This window comes from Accipiter gentilis, chromosome 15 (genome assembly GCF_929443795.1).
Source record: "Accipiter gentilis chromosome 15, bAccGen1.1, whole genome shotgun sequence".
In the NCBI taxonomy this organism is placed as follows: domain Eukaryota; kingdom Metazoa; phylum Chordata; class Aves; order Accipitriformes; family Accipitridae; genus Astur; species Astur gentilis.
In genome coordinates, this window is record NC_064894.1 from 12,635,865 (window position 1) to 12,660,890 (window position 25,026).

The 25,026-nt window shown below is 38.2% G+C and overlaps 1 protein-coding gene across 8 annotated transcripts in view; it reads right to left on the reverse strand.

Annotated features, from left to right (window-relative positions):
* Positions 1-25,026, reverse strand: part of MDN1 (midasin AAA ATPase 1) — a 103,209-nt gene that overhangs the window by 38,139 nt on the left and 40,044 nt on the right. For 6 of the 8 annotated variants that reach the window (XR_007508266.1, XR_007508265.1, XR_007508264.1 and 3 more), the window contains exons 35-61: positions 24,508-24,705; positions 22,818-23,026; positions 22,168-22,290; positions 20,516-20,623; positions 19,195-19,383; positions 17,983-18,072; positions 17,610-17,870; positions 17,192-17,462; positions 16,289-16,448; positions 15,867-15,983; positions 14,463-14,671; positions 13,768-13,913; positions 12,676-12,878; positions 11,355-11,575; positions 10,208-10,321; positions 9,292-9,424; positions 8,507-8,616; positions 7,694-7,827; positions 6,789-6,949; positions 6,316-6,436; positions 4,970-5,180; positions 4,612-4,843; positions 3,341-3,467; positions 2,288-2,458; positions 1,927-2,141; positions 1,365-1,746; positions 1,051-1,160 (exon numbers count right to left, since the gene is read on the reverse strand). Coding sequence is in view for 4 of the 8 variants with exons in the window: in XM_049818330.1 (XP_049674287.1) it covers positions 1,051-1,160; positions 1,365-1,746; positions 1,927-2,141; positions 2,288-2,458; positions 3,341-3,467; positions 4,612-4,843; positions 4,970-5,180; positions 6,316-6,436; positions 6,789-6,949; positions 7,694-7,827; positions 8,507-8,616; positions 9,292-9,424; positions 10,208-10,321; positions 11,355-11,575; positions 12,676-12,878; positions 13,768-13,913; positions 14,463-14,671; positions 15,867-15,983; positions 16,289-16,448; positions 17,192-17,462; positions 17,610-17,870; positions 17,983-18,072; positions 19,195-19,383; positions 20,516-20,623; positions 22,168-22,290; positions 22,818-23,026; positions 24,508-24,705 (4,726 nt within the window). In the remaining 4 variants the exon portion in view is untranslated. Of the gene's footprint in view, positions 1-1,050; positions 1,161-1,364; positions 1,747-1,926; positions 2,142-2,287; positions 2,459-3,340; positions 3,468-4,611; positions 4,844-4,969; positions 5,181-6,315; positions 6,437-6,788; positions 6,950-7,693; positions 7,828-8,506; positions 8,617-9,291; positions 9,425-10,207; positions 10,322-11,354; positions 11,576-12,675; positions 12,879-13,767; positions 13,914-14,462; positions 14,672-15,866; positions 15,984-16,288; positions 16,449-17,191; positions 17,463-17,609; positions 17,871-17,982; positions 18,073-19,194; positions 19,384-20,515; positions 20,624-20,714; positions 20,913-22,167; positions 22,291-22,817; positions 23,027-24,507; positions 24,706-25,026 lie in introns of all 8 variants that reach the window. The other 2 variants (XM_049818332.1, XM_049818331.1) reach the window with 1 other exon arrangement.

Sequence of the window (25,026 nt, forward strand, 5' to 3'; positions counted from 1 at the left end):
CAGTTAGATATAGAAAAAGATTAATCAGAAATATTCTGCTAGTTTGTGTGAAATGGCAAATAAGGAAAAAACAAGAAGTGACACCTGTATAGCATGCCTATGTACTTCTCCCCCCTCCGCTTCAACAAACTTCAATTACTTTTTTGCTTGCGACCTGACAGCTCTGTGAGCATTAAGAAAAAAGTAGTATTACTGGTAGCAATTGGTAAAACTCAGCCATTCAGAATTTGCTTTCAATGACTATTTTTCTCTTTAAGCAATAGCCTAGAACTATCGGATCCTCTATGTGTGTAATCATGAAATCGAAAACTTTCATTAATAGTGGGAAACTATGAATACCACCCAGTTTTTATCTCCATGCACAAGGAACACCTGGAAACCTGCATGAAGGACAAATCTCTGTTCACTTAAAATTTCCTCCTTAAGTTCCTCAGATAAAAAAAAAACAAAACAACACAAAACCCAACAACAACAAAAATGCCTACAAATTCTGAACGTCAACAGCGTACTCCATGCGGTAAGATATTTACTTCATCCACAGCACCCTGCGTAAAGGTTGTTGCTAAAATACACATCTGGAGATTTCTACCCAGTCTGATTTTTTTGCAGTCCAAAACCTCTGCAAAATAGCACTGGCATCTAGTGAGGCCTTGAAGAGTTACAGTGACAGACACACGTTCCATCTCATTTCAATTTATTGATAACTGTCACATTTTAATGAAACTACCATAATTTAGATGCATGGCTTTCTTTTCACTTCTGGGCATAGCTTCAATGTTATCAAGATATGAAGGCCACTGCTTTAATTGTTGTATTTACAGCAGTACAAAGTGTATACAGACAATTCCTTAGTCAGTGCAAGTAAACAAAACAGCTTCTGTATTTTTCTTTAACACCTCAACATGCAAATTGATACTTTCAAATCAGCAACCCTTATTTCTACAAAAGAACACAAAAATTATAAAGCTGTGGAGAAAAGCTTTGGAGCCTGAGCATCCAAAGATGAAATTTCCAGTCTAGAAGAGAAGAGTTAAGTGCCTGAGATGTTACCTGAGATGGGGATGGATATAGTTGCTGATTGCTTCATCTTCAATGCTTTTTCCTGTATGCAGCTGGGATGAAAAATCATTTGTTTTCCATTCACACTCCAGCTGGTGTAACTACAAAGGGAAGAATAAACCATTCTCTGAGGTTCTGGTTTTGGTAACCAAGCAGGTACATCATCTTCTTGGACATTAAAATAAGTTCTAACCATATAGCTTAAAAATCATGACCAAAGATTTGCCCGAGAACACCTAAGCCAAACTCCTTTGCATTAATTTCATACATTACAGAGGTAAAAGGCAACTCAGCTTCACACTCACCTCTTCTTCTGCATACTTGAGCTTGTATTCTCTTTTAACAGCTGGATCAAACCTGGTCTGCGGAAGCCACACCTGGATCTGCACCAAACCAATATTTACCCAGAGGCTTCCTCGCCAAGCTGTCTCTGGTAAGTCCTTAAGCCCTTCCCCAAAGAACTGCTGCAAGCAAGTGAGCAGGAGAAACAGGAATTCTTTAGGAAGTAACTCTTGATCAGTGATGCTTCTAAGTATCTTGAAAAGGTACTCATATGCAACAGGATCCTTGAGGTAGAGCTTCTCACAGCACGCCAAAAATTTTTCTTGAAGATCTATTGGAACTAGATCTACCAGGGCAGAGAGTTGTCTGCCTAGCATTATTCCTTGTAGTCTAGCATCTGTGTATCTGGAGGCAAAGGAAAGAAGTTTACATGTGGTATGCAAAAAAGTTGTCTGCCTAGCATTATTCCTTGTAGTCTAGCATCTGTGTATCTGGAGGCAAAGGAAAGAAGTTTACATGTGGTATGCAAACTTCTGTAACACGCCTTATTTCAATAACATATATGTGTAAGAGAGGTCTTAATACCTAAAATCTGCTACTGAAGAGACAGCCAGGTTGGTCCATAGTGCTGTGCTGACTTCATGAAGCTGCTGTGCCCTCTCCATCCATTCTCCCAGTGTCACATGGGATGATGACAGAACGGGAAGCCCACTCACATCCCACTGGCTTGTCTTGCTGCTGCTAGTTAGAATTTCAAACAAGCACTTTGAGAAAACGGCTCGGGTCAAAATACCTGGGCCCTAAATTAAGAGATTAAGAGTTAGTTTGTTCAGATGCAACTTGCACTGACTATGCTAGAATTTACAGTATTGCTTTAGAAAGCTGTTGAATTATTTAATAAAAGAGTATTCCACCTAGTTGTTTGATTAGGTCAGAAGAGACAAACCTTCACAGAACAGTTCATGTGGGATTTAGCAAAGTTTTGTTCCTCTGTTGCAGGTAGCGGCCTCCAAGTCAACCAGTAGTCTGGATCTGTGGTGAAAGTACTGCTCCAAAAGGATGCTAATGCAGCATTAACGAGTTCAGAGGACAGAACAGACATTTCTTCAACGGATATCTAAGGAGAGAAAAAAACCTAGAGCTGAGAATAATTTAGAGAGAGCAGAAGAGAATCAAGTCCACATACACACACACAAAAGGAAGAGTATGACACTTTTTCAGTAAGGATAGTACAAAATATTCCTAAAGATTCTTTCAAATTCACATAGCATTTGCTTGCATTTCTTCTCAACAAAAAGAGTACACTTCCTGAGGTCTGCACTGCCTCCTTCTGTCTGTGGAATATGCAGTGTGTTTACAGGGCAAGTTTGTAGAATACAGCCTCTAGTCTACAGCTGTCCAGCCTTTTGTTAGATACGTGAGGTTGCATAAGCATGAAACAAATAAAGCTATCCAATATTCTGCTCTGAAGCATTTAAAGTGAACTTGCTGTTTACTCAGCTTTTATCATAGCTAAATATTAACTGATCAGAATTTCTGACATTAAATGCTCTACAGAAAACACATCAAATAACTGTCTCAGTCTATCTGATTTGCAACACAGACCTAAAAAAAATTTAGAATCACAGAAACAGAGGAAAGTATTTATTCTTCAGCAAAAAATTACTTTGATATATAGGTACAACCAGGCTGGTACCTGCCACTGAACCAATTTCCCTTTTTCCATTAGATCAGAGATGGGTGAATGGAACAATAGTACCAAACTAGATCATATAGAACGATGTTATTTAAGATTTTGTTGTGTTTTATATATGTTTTAATGTTGCATTTTAATTACATTTTTTGCAGGCTCGCAGTTAATAACCTTTCTTATTAAAAGAAGGAACAATTACTGTCCGGCACAGGCAGAAAAACTGCATGTCAAAAATCTTAGATATGCCTATTTTGAAGAGTCTGTTGACTCTTCTGCAAGGCTAATTAAAGTAAAACTTGTTCTTACTTCATTAAGGTGTAACAAATGCCACAGTCCAGATAGCTGGTGAGAAGGAGCTGGTGTCAACTTCAGGGAAAAAGCTATAAGCTGAACTAGATCTGAACATACGCTTAGTTCTTGACTGCAGTTCTCCCTGTAGCAGGTAAACAAGAAATACAACTTACGTAATGCTTAAGCAGGGCACATGAAATAAATCATTTGGATAGTAAAAGAAATTGAGAATGGCAGGCAAAGTCACAATAATGAAGACTCCCTGAAATGTTAAAATGACAGCATTTTAAACACTGGAGAAGAACAAGCACTCAAATAATACTCAAAACACTTGCATCCTTCCAAGTTGGCAGAATCTAAATACAACAAAAGGGGGAAGAAGTGGAATCTTCTGTAACATTAGTCTACATCATCTGCAAAACATACAAAACATTTGGAGAGAAACTGTCTTCCAGCTTTATAGTTCTTGTGAAAACCAGAACTTTGCTGAATTCAAGAATGAATCAGTGATTCTAGGAGTCTCACTGCATAAAAAATTACTTTCACTGAAATCCATAATGAAGAGCTCTCTTTTAAGGAATGGTAAACCAGTCAAAAAATAAATACAATTGGCCCCTTAAAACAACACTAACACTTCATAAATTAATAATGTTAATTTAAACTATGAGTAAATGTGTGTAGTTTACACAAAAGGAAGCATGCATGCTAGTGTACTTTCTCCATCACTAGGTCTATTGAGTCTTTCTGCAGTAGCCCCCAGCAACATGGCAATAAACATCTTCATGTTAATTCCTAATATGAAGGACTCTTCTATTTCATTAAAAGGCAAATACTGTGTATTTCCAAAATGAAAATACTATGTGCCATTTACTACATAAAAGGTTTTAACAAAGAATTTCTGGAGTGTAATGTGTTTACACCAAGGGGCTTGGACATCAGCATTCCTGTATTTGCATCTATAAAGTAAGTTAGAAAAGAAGAAAACTACTTCCTCAATATAGCACTAAACTACTCCTTTGCTGATACTTTTTATAGCTGCCCAAGTGCAATTCTGTATGCAGACAAGGAGTGCGTATGCGTTTACGCACATAAATATTATGTAAGCATATGTGTGCACCACATACATATAAACACACAGCTCTCTCTCTCTCTATATATATATAAAATAGATGTACACACACAGAAATTTACATACAGATGTAAAGCACCAAAGTTACAACTTTTAGCTAGGGATTCTGAATCTCATGAAAGGAATACAGGATTTCTTTCTCCAACCTTCTTCTTACCTTCTTGGACAAGCCTTGGCCACATAATCTGCTGTCAGTTTGTACTGCCAGAGCATGCTTATGTATTCCATTGCAGGCCACAGCTGAACGCGACTGCAGAGCTGGTTTAACAAGGCAGGGTCTAACTGGTTGGAGATGGTATCTTCAGTAAACCTTTCTTCTGAATAACTATATGTAACTCCTTCTGCTCTCAGTTGTGAATGGACAGCTTTCAAAAAAATCTTTAGCTGACCTGTTTGACAGAGTGTTAGAGGCACATAAATGCATGTACTGTAATTCTTGCCAGTGAACATTTGTATACAAAAAGAATGGAGGTGGCAGAAATCATCTCGTTAGGCTCTTCAAAAGTGTTACCTACCCAGACTAACATCTTCTAAATGATTGGCTCTAATTATCAGGCCATCAGCTTGCAGCAAGGCTTTCTTCATCTTCCATCCAGTGGCAGCAATTTTCAGACAGCACATTTTTTCCTGCCATCTATTTTCTCCAAAGGCCAATCTTAGCTCCAAGATGTTAAGTGGCTTGCTGAGAACTTTTAACTGAGAGAAACATTCCATGCCCAGTTTATCCTGGAAACACGAAAAGGACATTTGAACAAGTGGCAATTTGTTTCAATAGTGCTAACAAAACAAGAAACAAGATCTATGACTGCAGTCAAAACTCAGATTTCCAATTCACATGCACACAACTGAAGTACAACTGAAGTACAACCTGCAACAACAACTTAACAATAATTCTTTTGTAGCCCTACTCTATACAGCACGAAGACAGAAACGGAAGTATTTGGCCACAAGTCCTCCTTGTCAAGTCCGTCCCCCCCCCGTCCCCCCCTGCCTTCATGAAGAAACTACATAGATTATGCAGACAAACAATACTTCAACATGGCAACTTACCTAAACTAAGGGCAATAAATACACAAAGTAATAAAAACGCCAGAAGCTAATGTCACTTAAAAGAAACTGCAGGTTACACCTGCAATTTAAACATATTTGGATGCCTAGAAAGATCTCCCAAAATTCTTAGTAAGCACTGAATGTTCTTCAGAGTCCCAAAGAGTAACTACATGCATTTTTTAACAGCTGAGTATCTTTGAGAAATAAGGTCATCAAAACACAGGTCTAATTACTAACCACCAACTTGAGCAACCTACATGACCACTTGTGCCCTGCTTTTAAAAAGGTATTTATGTTCTTTAGAAAATTTTACTGTAAGGTTTTTTTTGTATTGAATGACAACAATTCCTGAAATAACTTAAGAAAAAAAATCCCCAAACTGTCAAACTTAAGAGGCCTTGTCTTGGTAAGTCATAAGGCAGCCTCATTCTATGCTGTATAAAAGGAAGTACGCAGTCCATTCTATATACACACATGTACACTAAAATAAGCAAGTGGCATACTGATATTCACAAGTCTCCAGAGCAGAGCAAAGAGTAATATTTTTATGCTTGGGCACCACTCTATATTAAATAACTGCTATCTATACAGAGCATAATTGGTAGTAGAATGCTACCTGGATAACTGATATATTTCACAAAAAAGATGTCATCAACATAAGCTGAAATAGTCTTTTTAATCAATCTAACAAGTCCAAAATGAATGTATTTTTGCTGTCCTGGAAAGCAAGTGCTGTGAATCTTTATGATTATTTTAAAGCATATTAGGACATCGCTGGAAATACAAATCTTTGCAAATAGAGTACTGATACCTTAAAAGGAAGAGGTCTTCCTAGAGACTTCTGTAATATCTTCATACTGGCAGAAAAACCAGCAGGATTGGCCAAGCAGTTCTGAATCTGCTGTGAAACAGATTGAATTTCCTTGGAAACCCTTGTAGATTAAAAAAAAACAAAAAAACAAGGGGGAGGGGGTAAGAAAAAAGCCCACACAGTTAACTCAGAAGTTTGAGAAACAAGGCAAAAGTATGCATGATAAAGGGAAGTCCCTTCTCTTATCCTTCCACTAAAGGGTTAAAAATTTTAGATGATCATTTGGGCAAGCAGTAGCCCAATGCTAAGAAACCTGAATTTAAAAAATGAACAGCTATTTAATACATTGTACTTGCATCACTAATGGAACACAACTTGCACACTAATGGCAAACAACGCTAATTAGCTATAATAATAAAGAAAAGAGTAATTTATACAGCCATTTAACAGAAACACAAATCAAAGCCACTCACTTGTGCTGGTCTGATCCAATAAGCATCTGAGGAATTCTGTCAATTAGATGCTTCATAACCCAGTGCCAGTGCAGAGACAGAAGTGACAACCCTGGTGAATCCACCGTCAGAGTGTCAGAGACTGCCCAGAAGCGGTCACGCCATAGCAAGCAGTATAAAATCTAACAACAAGCCAAAAAGATTACAGTTTTCCCACTGCTGCATGTTACAGAATACTTTGTACTTCAAGCAAGAGAAAAAGCAAAACCACCATCACTTGCATTAACTTCAGATTCACACAATGCCTTGTATTTACTGGTACACAACCAGTGCTCAACTACATGTTCTCTAAAAATACTGCACAACTGTACTGGCAGGTGGAACTACACAAGTCAAAACTAAGCAATCCCTGCACCAAGTCTACAATGTAGTTGTCAGATCTCAGCAAAAAGATCTTCATGGTCTGAAAAGCAAAAGGGAGAAGTCAACCACCTCTGTAACCTGCATGTTGGCTGTTCAGGTTCAGGTATCTGTATCTGAGATAGATGTGGATACTCCCTTTATCATCAGCAGAGAGAAAGAGGCACTTCTACAGCACAATTCATACCATCCTAAGCAGGCAGAGAAGGCTTGATGGTCAAGTTCAGCAATGGTATCTACATCCCAGGTGTGACATTTAAGTAAAATAACTCCCACCCCAAGTACCAGCAGGCTGAAAACTGACATTCCACACAGAAGAAATGAGAAGACAGGGCACAAATACAGCCACTGAAACAAACATGGTCATTTGCCTGGTGTCAAGCATATTCTGAATACCAACAGAAGCACTGCAGTTTATTTCATGGTCCCTGAAACTAAAAATAGCGCTCTGCACACAATCTCATTTCACTTGACTTCCATAAATATACTATGAAAAGTCTACTCACATCATGCATGTCATCATCACTTAGGGCCACCTGAGTAGACTTCACCCAGTGAAATGCAAACGCATCCCAAAGTTCAAAGAAAGCAGCAAGGTTGACCACGATTGCATGAGGAAGACAGTTGTAACTTCCTGGATCTGTGATTTGGGGAACATAGAAAGAAAGGGAGAGACTGAATATTCCAGCCACACCACATGACATGTAAGGGTCAATTTCTTATCACTAGACCCTCTCTATGGTTAGAGAAAAAAAACCTGAAAAGATCTAAGAATTGAAGTAATAAAAGTAGTCCTTCACTATTTGCACAATTCTCTATTACCTCTATGCACTTAATGTATTAAAAAAAAAAATCCATAATGAGGGAAGCATTGATCAATTGCTTCTATGCAACACACTAACTTCACTTAATTTTTCCCATTTGTTTTAGGAGTAAAACATCCTATTTACATAAACAATAGGAAGAGGATTAGAACAAAAGCATGTCTGAAGAACTTGGCTATTCGTACTAGCCAAAGACAAAACATTATTCCAATTTCTTTCCACCACCATCCTAAAGTTTAGATAATTAAGGGAGAAATGACATTCACTCATTACTTAGTAGAGGCTGGACATAAATGCTGTAGCATAAGGTGTATCTAATTTAAGAATAATGTGTTACATAACATATTAGTTCTCATGTGACTGCGTTATACTGACACAATCTTTCTTCACACATTCAGGACACACCATGTTTAAAGTGCACATTTTGTAACAGTACAAATTAACCATATTTCAAATTGGCCATAGAACCAAAAGGAACAGTGAAAATCAACCCACCTTTGCGGAAATCTAGAGACATTCTTAAGACACTATTTCTTGGCTTCTTGCTGGTAATCAAATTCTTCTCAGTGTAGCTTCTTTTTTCTCGGTCAAGAAATAATACTGCCCTGAATTAAAAATAAAGTTGTTAGAAATTCAGTACCATTTTAAAGCCTCTGCTTTATGAGAATGGTGAACTACAAAGTGACATTTGGTATTTCACTGTATTATGAAACAAGACAAGTGCAGCATAACTAATTGCTTGAATACAGTTTCTGCAGAAGGAAGCTTCACAAAGAGCAGATTCCTGACTTCAGCAATCACCAGGAAGGCAAAAGTAGTGAGCTACTAAACAGATGCACCACCATCACCTGTAGGATATGTGAGCAGCTGCTTCGTTATACTGTAACTGCAAAAATCTGTGTACTTTTTTGCTCTTATTAGGAAAAGCAGTCCAAATCCAAAAGCAGGGCAACTACTTAAGTTTTATGTCAGAGATTTCACACTGCTGCTTCTGCCTCTTTCATGCTTTATTCTGCAGTTCTGGTTTGTCCTTGAAGTACCCCAGCCTATATAGAATGCTGGGAGCCCTGCTCCCTATATTAAATGATTGGTTTTAGTCTGCATCTACAGAAAACAGAAGCAAAGAATTTAAACACCTCTATGAAACCTCTGCCTGGTGTTTTAGACCACATCTATCAAAATCTAAGAACATACTTGCCAGACACCACAAGTGTTTATACAGCACTGATTACAGTCATTGGGCAGTCTTCACAAGTTTGTTTTTTTTTTTTGTAACCCACCGATTCGCTACAGACTTCAAAAGGATTAGAAGCTGATCTGTGTGTTCCATTTCTGTATCAAAGTTCATGGAATTTCTAATGATATCCAAAAACTGCATATTCCATCTTGGGTCCAGAGGCATCACATGTTCATCTGGGAAGGCAGACAAGACAGGACAGGACAGCAGTGGAAACATTATTCAGTTAAAGACTCTCCTCAATCCCCCTGCCTATGCAAGAACATTAGGGAAAGAAAGAAGGAAGCCTAAGAAGAAGGCAGAGTCTTAAGCTCCCTCACTCCAGATACCCAAACAAAAAAGCATTAAGTTGACTGCAGGTTCTGTAAATTAACCAGTGGTCAGAGTACCCAAAAAGACAGCCTGGAAACTCAAGTCCAACTCCCTTTTCCTTCACAGTCCAGGCGAGATACCTAGGATCATCCATAAAGGGTCCAGTGTCACTGTATGTAGCTTTCACACACCTAACAAGCTTGGAAAGGAAACCACAGGTCTGAGCTCCCTGTAAAACTCTGAGGGAAAATTATAGGCCTCAACATAGGTTTCAGATAGGCCAACACAATAAATGCTGGTAAAAACCAGGATGCCTGAACTACCCAGTCAGAAAGGCAGTTGATATATGCATCACTCTTAAGAACATCGCTTAACTCTGAGCTGTGGGAATCCACTTGGGTCACAGATAAACAGTCAGGATTCATAGTCATATCACTCGTATCTAATTTGCGTAGGATTAATGCATTTAATTGCCATATTTGTGGTTCTGGACAGCAAGGGTTGTTATTTCTTTTGCAACGAAAGCAATGTAGAATTAGAATTTAGCCTTTGTTTTGTTACACACATTTCCTAACATGGGTTGCAGTGTGTTCAGAGAGCAAATACAGGAAGCACCAATGTCTTACATCAATTTTTTTCAGAAGTACCTGTCATAGTTGGCTGTAGCAACTTGATCATGTTACTGACTCCAGATGAGAGGGGACTGGCATAGAAACTTCCAAGGGCTACAGCCCCTGCTTCCAGCTGAATCCGCACTGGATCTGTAGGTGAAGGGGAGAGAACATAGATGTAAAAGAGCATTTAGTACAAATAAATAAAAGTAGCTTCAACTGAGCCAGCACAAGCAGCCTGAATCTCATCTGTGCATGCACTCTGAACATGCAGGTTGCTCTTATTTTGTATTAGCTCCAAGAGGTCTCATAAGCAATCAGAATATCATGGAGAAAGAGATAAATCCAGTAAAGAGTTCTAGTTAAACTGGTGATAGTTCATGCACGTTATTAAAAATATAGTTTGTGAAAATCCATGAGTTTATACCTTCAAATCTTCCTCTCAGTACATTTATTTTTTATTTTTTCCCCAATTAAAAAAAAATAAAATCACATAAAAGCATAACTCCCATTAAAGTAACTTTCTAGATATTTTCTAGTTTATAGGCACACCTGCCTGGAAAAACAGCAAGATCAAGGGGGAGCAATCCCATTCATGTAGGGACAATACAGTCTGAGATTTCACACCATACAAGGAAGCTAAGTGTGGTTCAAGTTTGAATTACTTGAACCAAAGCCTGTCTAAATTCTCCACAAGTTTAATGCGATTAACGTAATTAAGCAATGAATGCCTCATCTCAGCTGCTATCCTCAATGTTCAGGCAACATAGCTTCAGGGAATCTCAGTTCTGCAGTTTCCTGGAATTCTAACCATTTGTATCTTAACACCAAATAACCAGAAGGCATTTTACTGCTTTTACTATCGCTATCAGAAGAATAGTGAAGAGAAAGACATATTTGCTTAGATAAACCAAGAGGTATCCAATTCAGAAGCAGTAAAATTTACATGCATGCTCGAATAAACAAAGGCGATGTTTAGCCCAAAGTCTCCTGTTGTCCCTAATATGCATAATCTGTTTCTGTCTCTCCCTGAAGCCTCAATGCCCTTGATTTAGTGTGGGTAGTTGAGAAGTTTTATATCAGATCAGCTGAATGGTCTGGATGTTTTCACAGAAGACTTATGATTTGTGAAAATAAAATGAATCAGCCCTTAGGCAAAAGAGAAAGTGAAATAATTACATACCAAGCACCTGTGGCAGATTTTTGGCAAAGGAGTTAAGCCATTTAACTCTCAATGTCCAATCTTGATTGGTTGCCTTTTCTATGAACAATTTCACTGAAGCTTGGAGAACTTCCATTTTATCCATCCAGTCTGCATCTATCTCAACAGCACTGAATTTGAGAGTCTCGGAATTAGTGGACTGCATAATTTTTTGAAGATCTTGCAGAGTCAGTGGTAGTGTCCTGAAACACAAAGAAGCAAAGTCCTGGAATCAAGGGCTTGAACTGCCAGTTCCAGGAAAGAACATATTCTACAATCAAGCAACTCAGCATGCAACCATCTTCAGGCAAGAAGGTAGCAATGCAATAATCTTTCTTCTTTTCTTTATTTATCTTTAAAGCCAGTTTCCAACTTCAAATCAGTTGGGCATGTCTACTATTAGGAACTCACTATTACCAAAAATTCATGCAGTGCCAGAAGTAACTAGGCACAGTATTTCACTGAGAAATTATAATTGATCTGTGCACCAAAATGATATGTGAAGGTAAGTTAAAAAGACGATGACAGGAGAAGTGTCATTGACGAAAAAAAAACCCCAAACACCACGTTGCTAAGGCTTTACAATTTCAACATTATATCTTAGTACTAACTTCTACAGCTTGTTCTTTCACTGGAAGCAAACCACAGTACCTGTCCACAGTAGGTCACTAAGCAAAGCAGGCAGGCAGGAAGATTTTGCACCAGTATTGTGAAAATAACAGTTATATTGCACAAGAAATCATTTAAAGAGTTCTTGCATATGGCCCCTGCACATGAGACTTCTTTCAGACAGCTCTGTCTGAAGGAGGAAATTTGTTTTTTCACCTGAAGCTACTGGACCTAAAATAACTGATGAATAATTGGTATACATGAAAGCAGGAAGTACAGAGGATCATTAGTATATTTAAAGCTAGTTAAATGCTCATTTTTTTAAAAAGCTCAGAAGGAAAGTGAAGAGATTCTGGGGGCTCTTATTACCTTGTAAACCCAGTGTTTGCATTCACATTTTCTGCTAAATGCCTACTCCTAACTCAACTCAAAATGGGTCAAATGTACTTACTGAAGATTGAATAGAGTCAAGTATTTTGGACTGAAGAATAAACCAGTAAATAATTAAACTTGTATTTGTAGTGGTTGCACGGAAGGGTAACAGGAGCCTCAGTTACAGAGTGTGACGACCATAGTCTCTACCCACACAATTTGTTCAAGACAAATTTTTGCAGGGAACAATGACGTGCCACCAGTAGTTCACACATATCTTGTTTCTTACTCATTTGACAAAAAAAATATGTTTCTTGCCTACCTGCAGTTTTTAAGGTTTAGTCTATTCAGACAATACGTTAGGACCTGTGCATCACTCTGGACTGTCGAAAGAAGTGAGTCTTCAGCTGCAAACAGACCTGTAGGTAGGGAGTCCGGCCACAATCCGATGGCTAGCAAGGAGTCACCCCATGTTTCATGGGAAGCCAGAGATGAAGCATGCTTCGTAACCAGTTCTAACACAAGCTACAACAACCAACCAAAAACGAGTTTACAATCATATTCAAACATGTATTCAAGTACAATAGCTCAGAGAACTCTAACTACATGTATTTATTATGAAATCATTATAAACCAAAATTTTCTACAAACACTATATAACCTACATGATAAAGGTACCAAACCATTCCAACCATAAGTGAAATAACATACTGTACAGTTGAAAATAGGATGTGCCTATTGCTATCTCCAGATGACAGTGTGCAGAGCGTTTCAGGCTATAGATTCATCAGTATTAAAATCCTAAAGTCTCAGCTGACGCTCTTTAAAAACAAGTAAGCCTCAGAGTCCAACTGGGATACTCTCTGGCTCCCTTATGCTGCAAATGAGTGAGCTACTATCTACAAAATGTCTGACAAACCGTATTTGTCCCTGAGGAATATCTCAATAAGCACATCCCAGATTGACAGTCTTTATGCAACTCTAATTCATCTGACCTCTGTCTCCAGTAGCATGCCACCAGGCTGAGAAAATGTGTCATGAAAGGACAGGTGACAGCTGAAATTCACCATTCTTCACCATTCAATACCAAAAACCCCAATTTCTAGACCTTCAACCTATCTGTTAGAGTAAGTTACATGCAGAACTGAACTGCTTACACTGGAGCCAAAAAAAGGCTCAGAATCTAAAAGATACAGAAAATGTCCCAATGCTACTTAAACCCTCTTCTTCATCACCTGACAGATGCCCGAGAGGACCTTTAAATTGTTTGGTTCATCTCTCCAAGAGCACCATCTTCAACAACCCCTTGCTCAGGCACTTAGGAAACAGAGGATCTCAAACACTAGCCTCATGAAATTATATTTTTCATGTATCTAGATGATGTAAGAAAAGCTTTCAAATACAGGACTTTTACCTTCTGGTTTATTTGCAGTTGTTGTGAGCGGCCATAAACTTCCCAACAGGCTCTGTAAAAAGACTTTGCTAATCCAAGGCCTCTTTGTATCTGCTGCACAATTAACACAGCAGCCTGAAGCAAAGGTGACAAAGATGACACAGAACCTGAAAGATACACAGCATTTAGGGTGATATGGATGTTTAGTAACTGTCAGCCCTTTAACCCTCTGAGGACAAACACCACTTTAGACCCTGAGGAAGATGCAAAACAAATGTATCCTACAGGGTCCTGAAAACTGAATGGGTTCTTCCCAAGGTTACTAAGAAAATCTGACAAGACTGTAAATAACAGGTGACCAGCTCAAAAGACGACATCATACAGCTGAGATGAATGAAACCCAGTGTCATCTTGTTCCAAAGAACAACTTGAATAGGCCTTGTTCAAACCCTCTATTTCCTTGATTTTCTCTTAGAATATATTGCCTTTCCTATAGCAACAGACAACTGACACTTGTCAGTGTCCGATGTCTCCTTACAAAGCACTCCAGTTACCATCTTCATAATGACTTGGGCCTACTTCCTGAGAAAGCAAAAAACAACCCAAACCAACCTGATTATAGTTTTATGCCTTTACTTACATCAGGACACAACACAATAAAATAACCAAGCTTTATGTAATAAGCCCAAGCTCATTACTGAACAGACTCTTTTCACCTGCTATCGCTGTCTTGGTTTCTGAATGCACAGCCATAAGCGCATCACAGATGCTATCTCCCACTAAACCCAAACCATGCAGGAGTAACTTCAAATCCAGATCGTCCAGTACATTTCCATCATTCTCCCCGGGAATGTAAATTTCAATCCCACGATTCCGCATGGCTCTGGATATTTCCCCATGAACAGGATCCATGGAAAGGAAAAGCCTGTTGGATATTAGAATAGAATAGTTCAGATGGAAGGGACCTGCAACAACCATCTAGTCCATCTGCCTTACATTCTTAAGATGCAACTTAGGGCTTTAAACTATCACTCCGGAACCACCAAATCTGCTGTGCCATTAAGTAAATTTATCTTCATAAAAATGGGGATGCTGATATCTAGAAAGGCAGAGACATCTACTGAATTTAAATAAGAAATCTGTATGAATAATTATACTTTGAAATTAGCCACAGATGCATTGCATGATTTTTAACTCAGTTATATTCGAGCTATGTCTGTTTTATCATTTGCCCACTTACAAAAAAGTTAAACTACGCCTCTGAGCTATAAAGACGACTTTTAAAAGTCTTAGCAATAGCTTCAGATAAATCTGTGCTATTTAAAAACCAAAGTATCCAACAATCAAGTAGTTAATACTATCAGCAGACATCTCTTAAAAGCAAGGAGGAAAAAAACCTTCTGAGATACAATGCAGTGAAAACAGGTTTCTGAAAAGTCAAAGATCTTGTTTCCAACTCAGAGGAACCAAAGCACATCAGTCCCAATATTCTTTTCATGAATTTATAAAAAGTAGGAATTATACAGAATACTCTATGTTCTCCTTCCATCTGCCCCAGAGACTACTTCAGGTCTGAGAGAATATGGACTGTCTGTTTGGTTTTGTTTTGGGGGTTTGGGGATTTTTTGGGGGGTGCATGGGGGGAAGTTGTGTTTTGGTTTTTTAAGTTCTGTCACTGCAGGAAACTCAAAATTACGGACGGGATGGAAAAGCTGGGAAGAAAATTATTATGTCCATACACCAGTTTTCATTACCAACATATCTGAATACTTCACCATCTTCAACACACATATTCACAACGCCATTGCAGTGAGACAGGGAAGTACTGAAATTCTAAATTAGAAATGAATAATCAAGGCAGAGGTATACTGCTATGAATTTTCCAAGGTAATAGTCTGTGCTGCAACAGGGATATAAAGCCAAGCCTCTTAAGCTCTATCATATGCTCATCACAGTGCAGTTTTCTTCCTTGCCAGACAGACAGCATCACTACAGTACATGGCAAATAGAACAGCATTCAAAATACCAAAATACTGGCTCACTGCTGTCATTTTTTTCTAAACCTGCTATTTGGTAGGAGAAAAAAAAAAAAGGCAAAAAAGCGCAGAAACACAAAGCACCTGAAGTTTGGATGAGGAGCTATTGTAGGAATTGTGCCATCTATCACACCTCTCTCGCTCATGGTAAGAACACCTCCTGGTTCAAGTAAAGCATTCAAGCGGTCCAGCACAGAAGGGCTATATTAAAAAGAAATGGATATGGTTATAAAAAGGTAGCAATTTGATCCCTTTCTGATCTGAAATCAAAATGGTACCAGTCTTAAGCAAAAGGTAAACAGCTAATTACATTATAAGGTAACAGGAAAACTATCAACTGCTAAGCTGTCTAAGAAGGAAGACACTCTTCCAGAAAATTTAAGTTCCTCCTCCCATATATTATCATCATGCAAAATGTTCAGTTGTGAACCATACAGTAAGAGGCAAAGTCAATTAGGGAGGTCGAGGGATTTACTCAGTGAAACAAGGCCACTAAAATCTCTTACTTGCAGAAGTTAACATTGTCCATCAACAGCCAGTCTCCAGATTGCAGGGCCTGAACCAACATCCCATCCACCCACTCAAAAGTGCCATGGCTGTTATGGTCAGCTGTCTGGGCCTGCTGCAGCTTGAAACGCCGGAACTCTTCTACCAAGTGAGCAAACTCTGAAAGGAAGTATTATCTTACATCAAGACTTACATTACATTCTTACATTACAGCTACATTAAGGTAGCTTCCTGTTCCATTGAAGAAAAATAGTAGTTATTTTGCTAATAAACATACATGCTTCCTACTTTTTAGGGGAACATAACAGCAGAGGGTCTAATCCTCAAGTAGCCTCCCATGGGCAAAATCCAGGAGGACAGAGGGGGTTTGCAAGCACAGAGAAATATAACATAGACTGACACTTTTCTCCCTAAACAGACACTTTTCTCCATCTCTTCTCCCCCACAAGAGGAAGTCTGATGGATATAAATGCCATATTTTAGGCAATTATTTTAAAAAAAAAAAAGAAAGAAAAAACCCCCTATGTTATTCTGCTGACATTTGTAAAGCTCAGGTGATCAATGCTTCGGAGAACAAATGCTAGAATAAAATATCCAAATTCCCTTTCTTAGGAATACAAGGTAAGAGCTGTATTACATCATGTGTTGAGTAGTTCAGTTCAGGAGAATTTCAGTGTGGACTACTGATCGCTATCAGGTGTAACCACACAAAAAATAAACCTGAAGAACCATCACCAACGTAACCTTTTCAGAAGCTAGGCTGTAGTATAAGTAGTATGAAGCAACATAGAAAAACCTACAAAAACCCCCAAGTTTTCTCAAGCATTCACTGTGGTTTTATGTATTTCTTATTTTCTTCAGAGGAACATAGAGTCTTACTTCAAATCGCTCACCATACATACCTGCCTTTGAATAAGAATTTATTTTGTTGTTTAGTCGCTGGGTAAGTACAAGTATTCCCTCCAGTTTGCTCACTAATTCAGCTGTAACACTTCTACTTCCTTCGCCCAGAGATTTGGGTTTGTAATTCAGGATGAAACTGCTCCAAGCACGCAGCACGAGTTCAGCATCATCTGCACAAATTTCTGTCAGAAGAAGACTGTCCCTCACTAGTGTGCTCACAGCATTCTCCACTTTTTCCAACAGGCATTGCCATGGCCTATTGATATCAACCTGCAAACATGCCATTATGGAGTTAGTTCATCCAGAAAATTATGGTGCCTAAGGCTCCATTTGGTGCTTAAACACTAAGATCACAGTGGACTGACCACTGTTAGGTAGGAAGGAGAAATATTGCCATATTAGCAAAACAGTATTTACCTGTTCAAATCCACCCAGGAGTTCAGTTGTATCCATCGCACTGTTCATTGCCATGATTTTTAGTCGATGGCCAGTCAGATGGGCCAGCAGCTCAACAAGACTGGTTTTGCCAACAGCTGCTGGGCCAACCAGGATGACCATCCAGCTCATGTGCACACATTTCATTATGGACTCGAGAGACTGCAGTGAATGATGCAGAAGTGAGAGATTTCTGCCAGGACGAGGAATATAGTTGCCACGAGAAAGAACTGAATAACCAATCTGGAAGGCACGAGACATGCATGGGTGAGTACTCAAAGAAGCAAGTGAGAGCTCAGTTGTGCAAGTCACTTCCTTCTCTCCCCACTCACAAAACCTCATGTCAACAGCTTACCTGAACATTATATGGAGTGATGTGAAACTCTCTGGTTCCTGTATACACATCAGCCTCCTGGCCAAAAATGTCTCTAAATATAGATATAACCTAAAACAATTGAAAGAGCAAAAAGAGACTTATCAGTCTTAAGTTATCCATTGTTCTAAAAATTTACTTCTAAAGTAGCCTTCCCTCTCAGCTCCACAGCGGTGTGATATTAACTAACAGAGTTTAATCACAAGTGTCATTTCATTCAAAGTGCTGCAAGCAATTAAAGTGAGTGTGAGCTGCCCATAGCAACCCCTTTCATTAACTGTGCTTTCCTGTGACTTGAAATACTGTAAGTAATGTTTCTCTTTAACAAAACACTGCGAAAGAACTCACTCCATAAATAACCTCTTTGATAACACTCAAAAATATAATACTACTACAGCAAAGGGAAACTAAAGCCAGGAGAAAAACATCCAGTCACACACAGTCAGTAACTTCAGTCTTACAATCTGATTAACTTTTAGTTTAGTACCATTTAAATGATGTGAAATTAAACAAATGCATAAGATTTCTAGGCAAACGAGGGATAAGTAGGTGGCAAAGGTGGATTAACAACTGCAGTGAGTGTGTTTTATTAGAGGAACCTTAAGCAGTGAGTTTAACAGAATGAGGGTAGCAATTTGATAGACAGATGAAAGAAATGACAGATAAATAAAAGTCAATAAAAGCAATCCAAGCCAGAACAATTTAAAAATGCTGGCAGGGAAGGGCAGAATTACAGGACATTATTTTTACTTACTGTACTGACATAAATGCTTTTAAACCATAACTTTAAGAATCTCTCCATATCTCAGTGCCATTTCTCTTCTCTGCTCCCTATCTTCTCTTTCCTCACAAATATGCATGCAACCCACAAAACTTTTATAAGAACGTTATTATTCAATACAGAATCACACAAAAGTATGTCATGTTTTGCTCTATTTAAGTCCTTTGTTATTCTACTTGTCTTCATTTACACCAGCTTTCTGCTTTTATACTAGTAGGTAATTAAATTGATATTTTAAATGACAAGGGGAGCAGGAACATATGTTAAACCTCAGAACCCCAAACCAACTTATTTTTCTTTTGTAAGAGGTAATGCCTATGAATGAATTGCAAGTTATCTTCAAATTTACACCTGGATTTCTAGAAATACTTCCTGACAATCTGAAGAACATGGAAGGAGAACACATGGGTCACCTTTTCTTTGTCTTCCCTGGTTCTCATTCTTTCTCCGTATACCAAAAATACATGCTGGCCTGGATCATAACATCCTGGTGACTGGTCAACAAGCATAAGCTGGCACCAGCGGAAAAGATCACGTAAGTTGAACTCCCAGGGTCCTCCTTTCTGTCCCCACTTTTTTTCAGCCATTATTTCTTTGTCAATCTGGAAAAAGTAGCAATTAAAAAAAAAATAATCTTTTATTCCACTCATGTGCTGGTCTTCAAATATTAATTCAACTGAACTTCTGCCTTTGGCACTGCTTACAAGACAGTTACAAGCCAGCATGCTGGCTGGGGTTAAACCACAACAGGACAATAGAAAGACCAAGCTGTATTCATTTTTCTGAAGATGTCAGGAACTAAAGCTTAATTTTAGTTTGTCTCTCCTCTACTAATTCTCTAACATTCAGCCCAATTTTCTCTTTTACTCTTCAGTCTATACATGAGTATTCAGTAAGATGCTGCCACAAAACATTTTATGTAAGGCCACAGAACACTACTTTCTCTTAATATTACTACACTTTTTTGTTTTGTGACATGAACACAATTTTAGAAGCATGATCATAAATAAAATTCTTACTGTGAATTTTATATCCTGCACTTTGCACAAAATGGCAGCATCTAAGTCACAAAACAGCTATTAAGTGGATGCCTTGCAATTAATGCTTGTTGAAAAGGTTTTATATTAGCAAAATTATAGATCTGAGCATCTCTGAATCCTTTGCCATAGACAAATCCTATCAGGAAAGACTTTCCTTTTATTGGTCCCTCAGTGTTCCAGAAGAATGCCAGATATCCTTACAAGCTTCTGCTTCTGTAAAGGTCAGATGCTGCTTTCACTAACAACATCCCATAATAAAGAGCAGATTAAAAATTCAGACCAGAAACAGAAGTAGAAACATTTCAGTTCTTGTTAAGATATAGCTCATTTTGTTTGAGCTTCAAGAATAATCCATATGTGTAGAAACTCATTATTTTCTCAACTCACTTTACCAAGCTATCAAACCATAATTGTTTCTACCTTTTGTAGAACAAAGCCTTTTACATATATATATAATCTTCTGGGAAAAATAATGCCTCTTCAGTTATCAACCAAGTATCTGATTGTAGTGGTACAAGAATTCAGGTGGGTTTTAGTGATGTTCTTCACTTTCTTATGCATAGACTTCTATTCCTATTTTTTACCTACGCAGTTCTCTATGAAAATGCTTGGAAATATGACATTAGACTTAATTTTTTAAATCTTAATGCATTCTGCCTACTTTTACACAAAAGAAATTAAAATATATACTTACCTTGTTATTGAAAGCAACCATTTTAGCAATAATACTTTTATCAATTGCAGGAAACAGTGTATTCCCAATAAACTCCATATCTTCTGCTGACAGCGGATCAACGTACACCTGTAGAATCAAGAGCATGCTGAGTGTTGTTATAGGCAGAACATTACAAAACAGGATCATGACATAGTTTAAACCAAACAAATAAGCTTGCCTGTGTAAATCTATTAAGAAAGGACTTGGGCAGACCCTTTCTTCCACCTCCTTGTCTGTACGGATTCTGGCATCCAAAAATCTTAGTCATCTTGTCCTGTACATGAAAATTCATTCCCAATTCTGGAACATAAATCTCTGCTCTGTGGTCAAAGCATGCGTTTAGCCCCTCTAATACAGACTGAGAAGCCAGATTCAACTGAGGAAAGAAATAAGGATACAATATTAATGCTCCACAAAACACTTCTGCATAATCTCTAGTTTAACAGTCTGGGATACAGAGAAGGTAAATTCAATTTCTTTGCTGTTCTAGCACTGCCATGTGTTATTACCTTTAGCTACACTGTTATTACATTGGAGCAACTAACTAACACTTTTCCTTACCTGCACTTGCTATTTGTACTGTGTTTTCACCATGATAACAAAACAGTTCTCCATTGTAAAATCTGCATGTTCAAGATGTTTCTTCTGAACTTATGTTCATACATTTGTGACATTCAGAAGGCTTTGTTTGTCCGCTTGTTTTTTAAAGGAAGGCAGTCTGGGTTATTTAAATATAATGGTTGTTTAAAGTGATAATTCTTCACAATAGGAAAAAAAAAAGGTATACAAACAGCTAGAGAATTTAAGGCTTCAAGTTGCAGCAAGGGAGACTTAGGTTAGATATTAGGAAAAAATTCTTTACTGAGAGGGTTGTCAGACATTGGAATAGGCTGCCCAGGGAAGTGGTGGAGTCACCATCCCTGGAGGTATTAAAAAAGCGAGTAGACAGGGTACTCCAGAACATGGTTTAGTGGGCATGGACGATGGTTGGACTCGATGATCTTGAAGGTCTTTTCCAACATAAATGATTCTATGATTCTAAGATTTTGCACTCTGCAATAATTAGAATGCACGTTGCCAAGAAGTGAGCTCTGTGCATCCATATGCTTGAAAGCACTTGCTACATGATACATGAACAAACCTGTGGTCGCGGGATAGCTTGTACTGGCAAAATGGAACTCTTCATCTCAATTACATCAGTACCCAACACAGTGTATTAGTTCCAGCAAAACACTTTCTATTTCAGTGAAATTATATCCATGTAAGAGCATACCAAAACTTCCATTGACACTCTTCCCAAAAACTTTCAAATGTAAATCAAAGCTATCCTTGGATTTCTGCAGTAATTTAGGCTGGGATTCAATCCTTGTTCTCTTGTCTAAAGAGGTCTAGTCAAAGTCTTTTACACTCCCTCTGCAGAGGGCCAATGGACAGAGGGACTTAGTAGAGGGAGATTAATTTTCTCTTAAACGGAATGATCACCTTCAATGTGGCACTAGATGCACATAACTAAAAGTAAGCAAGATTTAGTTCAGTCATCAACCCTTAAAGGTATTTATCCTACATGCCAAATCATCACCTTTGCTTTTCCAGAACATTCTATTTTATTTGTGGCGCCGACTTGAATTTACCTCATCTAATACAATCCAGTGTCCAGCCTTTAATGCTGCTAGTAGTGGTCCATCACGCCAGGCAAATTCTCCTCCCTTCCCACCTTCAACAGGCAAGTCTGTCCCAAACAAGTCTGTCACATCCTTTGGGAGTAGAGAATGGGGGATTGGGGAAGGCAGAAATTACAAAACTCCACAAAAGTTCATAAAAAGCCTTTGTTAACTGTATTTCACATTTTCTCCCTCCCCTTTTAATACCTACATTTTAGCTCTATTTAAAAAAAAATCAGTAATTGCAAGATGCTAGAAGTTTTTCCATGATAGGATTCCAGTGACCTGCTACTATATTTAACAACAAAAAATTAAATTGGAACAGAAAACTAGAAAGCCTTAAAGCTGTTTTCAAGTAACTTTGCAGAAAAACACAATAGACAAAGATACGCATGTCTTCACTTGAAAAGAACAGAAAAATCTGGGAATTGGTATTTGCTCACAGAAGCTCACCACTTGTTCTGTTTCCCCCTTCCCATTTAGTTTTATCTTGAGACCAAGAAGGAAAAGCTGACTTTCAGACTCAGTGCCAAAGTTAAAAAGAACTACGCTTTTCAAGTTAAACAAAGCATCCCCCCCCGCCATAAACACTAAGTTACAAAGATAATATTTTACTCTACCGTTTGCTCAGACAGGTTGATTCGAACAAGACAGTTTCCTGAGGCTTTTGCCAGGGCAGAAACTAGACTGGTCTTGCCCACTCCTGGTGACCCCTCCAACAAAATAGGTTTGTTAAGCTGTAGGGCTCTTAATAGTCTTTGTGCATTCACTGCTGTAGTCCCGGCATTTAGAGCATAATCTGTAATGCTGTTCCTCTGGAGAACAGGGCCTAAACCAAAGGAAAGGTAAACCAGAAAACAATTAAACCAGAATGTTTGTTTATGCTGGACCTGCTGACAATGTGCTTCTGAATGAGCTCATTCTGTCTGTTAATTGCTGATCTCATTACAGCAAGTAATGGAGATCAAGCTTGTATCCCATTCTCAGAGATCTGGCACATATGCTTTCTCTGTTTGACCCACAGCTGTGTCTCAGCCCATCTCCGCATATTTATGTTGAATTTTGCAAAAAGCATATGAATATACAATGCATTTTGCCATGAAACTTCTGACACTTCCCCATTCATTACCCAAACTAGAGATCTATTACTGAAAAATCATAAATCCATCCTTGTGCTTCAGACATGTCGATCTAAAACTCAAAAGCAGCTTTTGAAAATTTGGCACTGAAGGACACAATTCAGTCATGTTATAGAACAACATATTAATCTGTTCCATACACTCACTGCCAGTTCTGTGAAGGAAGAGTGCCTTAATTAAAGTGCTCTGCTAGGCACATATTTTCTTTACTGTTGTTATGACATACAGCAAGGAAAGAGTACAGAGCTTGTCTGTCAAATTCCAGCCAGTATAGCTCACTGGGACATCACTGTAATACATTCTGACATTCTGTAATACAGCATTGCTCAAGTATACAAGATCTTTATCACCAATCTACCTTACATATCTTGATACCCATTTAGTATGAAAGAGACCCTTCCTTTTTTGATCTAATTGGCAGAGGAAAATGAAGCAATTTACAAAAAAGCATTACCTTGTACAATTGCATGACTAACACAATCCATGAATATCAAAATGTTCAAAGATGAATGATTAATATGGCATTAGGAACACATAGTTCCATATACTAAAAACTAACCAGTTGAACTAGAAAGCTCAGAGTCATCACTTTTTAGTCCCATCACTGTATTTTAAGGGTAGAAAGCAGTATTTTGGTAGTTCCATTTGCATTAATTTGTCACATGAGGAACTGAAATGCAGGGAATAAATTTTGCAAAAACTGCAACGACTCTTTTGAGAGGCTACAGAAAGGCAGGGCATTAGTCTACATTCTGTTTAGCACTGTACCCAGGACTCCTGACTCCCATGCCTTACAGAACAGCCAGGATGAGCTGTAACTTCAGTTAGTGGAAGTTAGCAGACATTCTGACCATGCAAAGTGACAGAAAATTACAACTCAAAATTAAAGAAGCTTTGTTACACCAAAAAAACCTACTAAAATTGGGCCATTAACCAGTAATTTTAAAAAGCTATCAAAGAAAGCAATTAACAGATGTGTCTTCTTAATAAATGTGATCAAGTTGCAATCAACACACTTGGAGGCAGAAAAGGCATTTTTCTAAGGCTAGAGAACAAACTATAAATTTTTCTGTAATGGTTCAGGTATCCTACTTAGATTAAGTGAATAACAGAACTATTGGGAATAAAAACCACAGAATAGATGTCCACCCACTCCCACAAAATCTCTTGCCTCTTGGAATAAAAAAGGGGTGGATTCCCATAAAGTTGTCCATCCACACAAACTCTTTCTCCTTTGTTCTGTCATAAATCTTTAGTTCATTCTTCTGATAATCAGTCAGCTCAAGGAATTGACTCATTTTCTCACATAAGAATGTCAGGCATTTTTCACGAGCTAATAAAGCCACATCAGCTGAGCAGGATGTTGTACCTGTAATTAGAAAAGTTAAGTGTGCTTCAAAAAAACATAACTAGGCACGTTCATCTTATGATTAAGAAACTCAATTCCTTCACAGATGCCATTTTTGTGTAGTATTCTGTTTCAGAACTTACATTTCATATTAGTGCTTTTGCTTGCCAGTGCTTCCAGTACTATTTACCACAGACAAATTGTTCTGTGAGCAACAGAATTAAGTACACCTTATTTCCCAAACCCTTTCTTCTACCATCACCATCATCCTGACCCCTTGCCATAGTCAGCCCAGGACTTCCTTCCCTGCATTTCTTGTGGCTTCTCACTTTTTCCCCACTC